At 35.3% G+C, this 8311-nt stretch overlaps 1 protein-coding gene across 1 annotated transcript; it reads right to left on the reverse strand.

The window, feature by feature from the left end:
• Positions 1–2699: 2699 nt before the first annotated feature.
• Positions 2700–7387, reverse strand: LOC127864097 (D(2)-like dopamine receptor; the record flags this gene model as incomplete). The annotated part of the gene is made up of 4 exons (XM_052403795.1): positions 7165–7387; positions 4906–5136; positions 4200–4425; positions 2700–2743 (listed from the first exon to the last, which is right to left on the reverse strand). Coding segments are annotated over exons 1-4 (724 nt in total), but the record flags the coding sequence as incomplete, so codon positions are not given.
• Positions 7388–8311: the final 924 nt, after the last annotated feature.

Here is an 8311-nt window from a genome sequence, read left to right on the forward strand (position 1 = left end):
ACGATATTCTAACAGAAATTACACAACCACCTAAGTGTACATACCATGTTTGAGATTTCGTTCGATTGTTAGATTTCAGCATATACATGTATAAGGTCATTTCGCTATTAGTTAACTTATCCATATGTTCGTTGGCGAACTCGGATAGTCAAGTGCTAATACGAATGAGCTCACATGGTCCGGCTATGTGCTCATACCTATTTTCGAGAATCATCATGAAAGTATTGCCATACTTAATGAACAAGAATGTGACCCGCCTCCCAGTTTCGCACAATGGGTCAAGTTACCCACGGGTACTACTCCCCCGGACCCCTAAACTTTTTTTCGTAGCAAAAATGTTTCGTACGCAAAAAAATTTCCTACCAATTTTTTTTTCGTACCTAAAATTTTCGTACCCAAATTTTTTATCGTACCCAGATGTTCGTATCATCATACACAATTGTGGTAATATAGATAAACTTAAATTGATGTTTTATATCCATCCTCTTCAAAAGCATCGTCACACCAGTACTGCCAGTACTTTGATCTAACAATACAGTAATCTTGCCAGATGTTTAAAATAACATTGCGAGTAAATTGATCGCTAACAATATGCCAACACTCGTTTCCGTGACATCCACCAAGTAGATTACAAATAAATTAATAATGTTGTTGCTATCTTAAAACATTTTTATGCATCGTTGATTATCACAGACATTTCATTAATTTCTTCTTAATGCATTATCTCCATCGTTAATTCGATCGGTTACGACGTTATTTGCCCTTTTTGCCGAGTCGCAATTTAATTCTGTATAGTCCGCCATGTTGTTCAAATGTCAAATGATGTCAGCGACAGGTGCGCATAGCAACAATAAATCGTATGCGCGATTCGCATTTTGTTAAATAAGTATACGTCTCAGTAATTATTTCAATAATTAGATCTAATTATCTTAAAGACGAAATCGATAAAGAATAAATTTGTTTGTGTTTTTAAATGTAATTATGCGTAAATATATGTTTCGATATAACTGAATAATGCATGCAATGCACAATTGCCACGAGAATAACATCGAGTTTTTCATCAAAAGTCTCCGAAGTAACGATTTTATCGTGAAGGAGTACACATTGCCGACCGAAAAGTGCGCTTGGTATAACATAGCCTCTGGCATTATCGATTGATACTGACACGGGGTTATTCACGCATGACTAATTCACAGCTTTGGAGCAGTCTACCTATAATTCGAGCACTGTAATAGATTAAATCTGCTCAAATAATCTAGTCGATTAACCGTTGAATAAATCAAAAACAGTCGGAGCGTCACAGACAATCAAGGACGCTGATTTGGCGGACCAAGTTAGATCGTAAGGCAATAAAGATGTTATCGATAAGGGCGCGTGGCGAAATTTGCCTTTGAAAAGAAGGGCGCGTGGCAAAATTTGCCTTTGAAAAGGGCAGCGTGGCGATCCGGGAGGGCGGCGTGGCTTTTCGCCACGCTAAACTGGCCTGGGAAAAACACTACTACTGCATTATTCACAAGGCGACATGCGGTATGTAGAAATCACTAAGTACTTAGTTTTTTTTACAGTTGTTTAAATTCATGATGACGCGAATGTTGTACATGGGTTTAATGAGACCGAATGAAAGTTTTCTCTTGAAAATGGATCTGACACTTGTTGGCGTTTATATGCTTTATTTCTATTATATATTGTTAAAAAGTTGTATAATTTATGTGTTAAAATATGAAAAATTGATGATGGCTAAAACATCCAAATTAAACTTAGATATTATTAACGTATCATAGACACATGTTGAATCCTAATAAACCAAGCATGTTAAAACGAATGTTATTATTTATTTAAGCATTGACTGCAAACACATGTTCATATATATAGGATCTGGCACGAGTTGTCATATCATACCATATTTTATTAAACGAGTTCAGGAATTTTGTTAGTAAGCGAGCCTTTCGCGAGCTTACTAACGAATTTTCTGGACGAGTTTAATAAAATATGGTATGATATGACAACGAGTGTCAGATCTTTTTTATAACATGCTTTTAAATGAGCAAATTAAATAAATATTTACGAAAACATAATGATAAATCCCGAATGTTGTATACATTTCGTGACGTCATTTGACGTTGCAACGTCATGTAAGCAAAATAACAAAATGCGATTGGTCAACAAACGAAAACTAAGCCAATTAAAACGCTTAAAAATGTTGTTTTACACATGTGTAATAAAACAATATATATAATGGTTGTATTAAATGGGAAACAGGGTATAGCATGTGAGAAAATGTGTATATAATATAGAAGAAGAAAAACATACTATCATTATAAATGGGCCGTGCTCTGTACAAAGGGAGATTATTGCATGTACGAAAAGTGTCGTCCAAGATTAGCCTGTGCAGTCCGCACTTAACTACACGTAGCTCACATGCATTAAACCCCTTTTCTGAAGCACAGCTCATATTAAATGCTACAGAATGTTTACTCCATGTAGAGATCCATGTGTAACAGTAGCATAGTCATGCGCGTAAGTGAGTTGATTTTCATACGCAGTGGGTCCATCGGGAAATTTAACCACCGGATAAGCGGATAATCCAATTAGGATTTGGCGTTAATGTTAACATAAATTCAAATTTAAATTGGTGGCAGTGGTTGGTACACTCACTTCTCATCTAGGCGCCATGTGAGTTTGGCTGGTCGTCGCCATACCTGACAGGTGGGTTTTCTCCGGGTACTCCGGCTTCTCCCCACAACTAAAGACCACACACATTGAAAAAGCTTTCAGGAACAAATAATTAGCTAGAAATTGCAGTTGTATTTCAAAATTCGTCACAACATTCGCGAGACTTGGAGGTGGTTAGGGAGGAGTGCTGGGGCACTCTCCGGGGGAATTCATAATGTAGCCTCTGGCTCGAAACGCAATTATATCTGGACTTTGTGTTACGAGTTTGATGTACCTTCTAATAGGAATGTACCAGTGTTGTTGTCAAAAAAGGTTCTTCTTTGTGTTTTCTGCACACATTGTATATGAGAATTTTACTTCGAGGTCATACATTACAGTGGGTAATTAGCTTATACATGATATTCATTGCGAAGTGAACAATTTCCTGAATAAATGAAATGCGTAGGAATCATGCCATAAGGCCATTTATTAGAGTTATTATAAAGCCACATTCAAGATCTAACATGTATGAAGTATTCTTTATCGCAAGATAAAAGTTGTCCGCAGCTGTTTATGGCTAATCTTAAGTCTGTATTAAAAGGGAAATTGAAGGATTCTTCGTCCATTAGAATATCAATTCTAATTAATTATTGCTATTTATGGATACCGGATAAATTACTTGATGTTCCATTAACATAATTATTTTCAGCCGGTTTAAAAAACAGGATTAAGCGTTTTTTTAATTCAAAGACATATAGATAAAAAAAAAATTGAATTGAATTTATTTTACCGGGAACCTGTCTGAAACATGTTTACTAACACAGGTTGGAAATATTAAAATAAATATATGTGAGAGTGATATAGTTGTATGAGAGTGCTTCAATATGACTAAGGGCTACTCAGACCTGAACTGGTTCTGTACTGCCAGAAACAGAAAATGCGCTTAAACCCAACCTTGAACCGTTTGTTCATGACACCATAGATGATAGGATTACAGCAACTATTTGCATATCCTATAATTATTGTAAACATATGGAATTCTCTTGGCACTTGTCCCGAGTGAAATATTGAAAGTAGCATACTTACACAATAGGGTAGCCAACATACAACAAATACCACAACAACAATAATTAGCGAAACAGCTAGTCGTATCTCTTCTCGCCGTTTTAAGGGCGGCGTCTCTCGCCCCTTTGGTTGCTCATTTGCTTATTATAACCGGTCCCTGAGCGTTGAATTCTGTTTCTGAGTTCGAAGGTAGGACAAACGATACGTCCGATGATGGGTCTAGTGAAATTGCTGTTACAAGTGAACATCTTCCTGACGGTGTGTTTTCTGAAGCAGGTTTCCAGTCTGGATGAAGGAATCGGCTACATTGTTGACGTGTTAACGACGATTTCGTTGACTGAAAAAATGGTGTGTGTAAGGTGGTTGTGGATTTACCAACTTTCGTGGGAACGATTTTTGATGTCATTCGAACCTTTGTTGAGCCAATCGTTAATCGATTGATGGAAGTCTTAATTGAGGCAGGTGATTGTTGAGGTTCTGACGAGGTTTTAACTCGAAGTCTGCTGGCCCTCACGTTTCTCAAAATTAACACGTTGCAAACTGACATGACTATGAAAGGAATCCCGAAGCAACATCCAATCATAAAGAATGCGTAGGACATGTGGTTCTGCCAATCAGCGAAACAGAACGAATGCGAGGGCGTGTAAACATATTCAGACCAACCAATCAGAGGCGGCAGGGAGAGTAGAATCGAAAATATAACAACACCTGAAAGAAAGAATCCCAAATTATATCGACTAGTTCGACTTTAAAGTTTTAAATGATTATATATCTTGTTTTCTTCTGAATTACATAACCGTTAAAATATTATATGTCATGTACGTCGAATAAATGTTTAATATGTTCGAACACGGATTGAATGTAAGTATGCGGATAATGTTACAGACATATTCTTGATTGCGTTCATCATTTCAACTTTCAGAGAATTTATGCCTACACCTACGCTCACTGGTCGTAATGTCTATGTCCTCGTATTTCATTTTCGGCATAAACAATGTTATAGTTAAAATATTATAGAAGTATAGTCTTATTCTTTAAGCATATTGAATTCGTAACAATATTCTAATGAAGCGAGTTTTGAATTTTGAATGACATACATCACCCATTGTTAATTAAACGAAAGCGCACTTGTGCGAAAAGTAAAAAAATTATACGAATGAATATACATGTATATGCAATAATACCTACCTATTATCATGGCAACAGCGTTTCTGACCGTGTAAATATGCTTGAACATATGTGGATTACACACCATGACATATCTATTTATAGAAATGCTGCAAAGCGACAGGACGCTGGTAACCAAGGTGATCATGTTCAGGAAGCCAAAGACTACACATGCGCTCTGCGAAAACTCCCAGCGACTCATGATTATTGTGTAGACCGTAATGGGCATGTTCACGACGCCCACGAGGATATCTGAAATGTGCGACATAATAATAGCTATTAATATATAATAGGTTTTTATGTTAACTGTTGTGTTGAGAATCTTGTCAGGTATTTGATAAGCATTTAGCCGCGTGTCTTAAATATCGACAAATAATATAAAGGTTAATATAAAGGTGCCTCCTTAAATATGTATGCAGTTTCATTTTGCTATACATAATAACTGAGCTAACCTTTGTTTCCAACTGTAAAGTATTTTCGATCTGAATCTGAAGTAATTAATATAAGATATTTTAATTAAAACAGATTTGCCATTCCAAGGGGTGTAATGTTCTTAATGTGTGGATGATGAAGGGATACATACTATTGAAGCCAGGTAAATAATGCCTGTACTTTTATGGTATTTTGCACATAATGTACTATTATATCGGCTGCATTAATCTCGTAAGTCCTTTGTTCTTTTATGAGGCACCCATTACACAGTTTGAGCATTAACATTAATTAGTAAATGGGCATCTCACAAAGCAATTGGAAATAATTGTGGGGTTATTAGTGAAATCAGATAAAGTTTAGGATGTCAATTAACTAGTTATAATGCTAATTTATATTCAATTACTAATTATAGGACCCAGTGAACTATGCTTCTGCAAAGTCGCACATCCTATTGGCAATTCGACATTGTTGAACATACAGCGAGACTTATAAATTAAAATGAAGTAAAATGTTTACAAGGTAATGAAACTTCGTCAATGAACGCACGGTGATGGACAACAACACATTACGTTATGTCTTAAAACGACAACACGCCAAAACACCCAAAACACCCAATGTTTCGTTACTGCGAGCATATTACTTTTTTGTGTTTTGGTGGCATTCTTAACAATTAAATGCCAACGTTTATTGTTTTCATTGGCTCCAATCCAAATAATTTTATTTGTAACTTGATGTTGACAAATTACAGCAAACACAGTTAATATTATTACAAAGCTGCACGCAACACGCCCTGAAATATTGCTTAGTCAGTTAAGAGCACAAGCCTCCAAATATCTCTTTTCTGCAGTCCTATGCCTCTGTGGCGTGTTCATGTCTCATTTGAGTAGTTATTACTTTCTGGTGGATTTAAAAGTTGCACAGATGGCAAAAATAGAGCGAGTGTATACAGTTGGTGCTGTGATATGAAGTTACTTTGTCTCCGAAGAACAATTTCTAAAATCGTGTGTTAACATTAAGGCAAAGCGTTCATTTGTCGTATTGTTTTTAGAGTATTTTTGCCAGAAATCAGGCCTTTAAAGAAAAACAGACACACTCGTTTCGTTGTGAAAATGAAATCGATGTATGCATTTTAAATATATAAATTAACAAACGTTTAAACTCAAAATCTGTTTAGATATTCATATTTGTGTGCAGTGATGGGCATATATATCGGATGCATTTGCTTATATATGAATAATTTAACTTTTTAATTGCGCTTTATATATATCGTTTTCCCAGACAATGTGAAAAACTGTAGTATGGGTGCAGCATGATGTTGATTGCACGTCTTCTGGTAATTGAAACAGCTTGAAAATAATTATCAATGTCGAGTTACAGGCATTACATAATTGTAAGCGTTCCGATTTACATTCTATTGGCATGCTAGATAAGAATAACGGCCCGCTCGCGACGTCATGGTGTTACTATTTAATAGTATTTATAGTAATAATATGTAAAACATGATTATAAATTTAACTGGTTGACAGGCATGCAAAAAACTAAACAATGCCAAACTTGACAAACATAACACGTTCGCGTTTGTATATACTTATTCAACGTTATGTTTAATCGTCTCGACGACAGTGGTAAGTTGCTTCTTCAATGTGACATTTACAAAATATATTCACCCAGCGTCAACGCAAAACAGCCATCCATACAGTTAAACAGTTAAAAAACATCATTGAAGACGCATCTGTTCCCCACTCATTCCGTTTATCTCAATGTTATATGGGCGTTTGTATGCAGAATAACTCAAGCTTTTAGCTTTTAGCATACGTAATATGGACCAGAATGCATACTTTTCCTTACCTGCAGTGGACAATCCAAGGATGAACATGCTGGTCAAAGTCCTCAGGGCCCTTGACCTTAGCACGATCACCCAAAGACAAACGTTGCCGACAGTCGTTATGGTTATGATCACGACCAGCACAATGGTTTCTATCGCTTTCGATACCGTCGTAACGTCATTGTACTCTGACGTCAGCGTGGGAACTGAGAGCGTTGTTGTTTCATTGAATGGTGACGTAGACATTTGCCAATTATTTTTTTCCGTTCAGCCAAACTGATGTAATAAAAACAAAGTTTTAATTCTATTTAATGTTTAAGAGACTTATTCCAAATAGAGTATAACAGATACATTAGTAAACTGTAAAATAACACTGTTAAATACAAATATTCAACATTCGTGATTACACTATTCTATGAAATTTTTTTTTTATACTTTTGTTGCATTTGTCAATTTAATCAGCATGATAAAGGTCCTAAAATACGTTCGTTGCATTTGTAATCGTCATTATAAATGCAATTACTTTAAACGAACTGATATTTTATTTAATACAGCATAAAATTGCATCATCCTTATTAAAAACATTAAACGGCCACCGGTAAAACTTTACGATACCGAAATTTCACAAACTCTAATACCCTTTTTATTGGAGACTTTCTTCTTTGCTATAAAGCATATGATCGGATTCCTATTTTTTTATAAATAATTGATAACTTGAGCTTACAAAATGCTTTTCTTACTATTAAATTTATTAGCAAAATTGAACTACTTATGGGATTTTTGCATTTTCCAATGGGATTTTCTTTTTCCCATGGGATTCTTTGTGTTTCCAATGGGATTTTTTCCCAGCTTTGTTACGGGAAAATAATAATTCGTTGTTTTTTTGCACACCAAGTAATCGATTTTAAGCACTGTACATGCATTTGTGCTCATTTTCATTCAATTTTCTTTGATATAAAAAATATAATTTTTTTCTCATTTTAAGAGTTTTATTCAAGAAACTTCCAGAAACGCTACCGTTCATGAATGATGAACCATTAACGCGATTTTAATGCGTTTATTTGTGTTATAATTGTGTGTGTTTTTTTAAATCCAAGACAATGTGAACATTACACTTAAGGTGTTTTCATTTGAATTACAGTATGGCGAAAGATAATTTATTGAACCTCC

Source organism: Dreissena polymorpha, unplaced genomic scaffold (genome assembly GCF_020536995.1).
Source record: "Dreissena polymorpha isolate Duluth1 unplaced genomic scaffold, UMN_Dpol_1.0 chrUn113, whole genome shotgun sequence".
NCBI lineage: Eukaryota > Metazoa > Mollusca > Bivalvia > Myida > Dreissenidae > Dreissena > Dreissena polymorpha.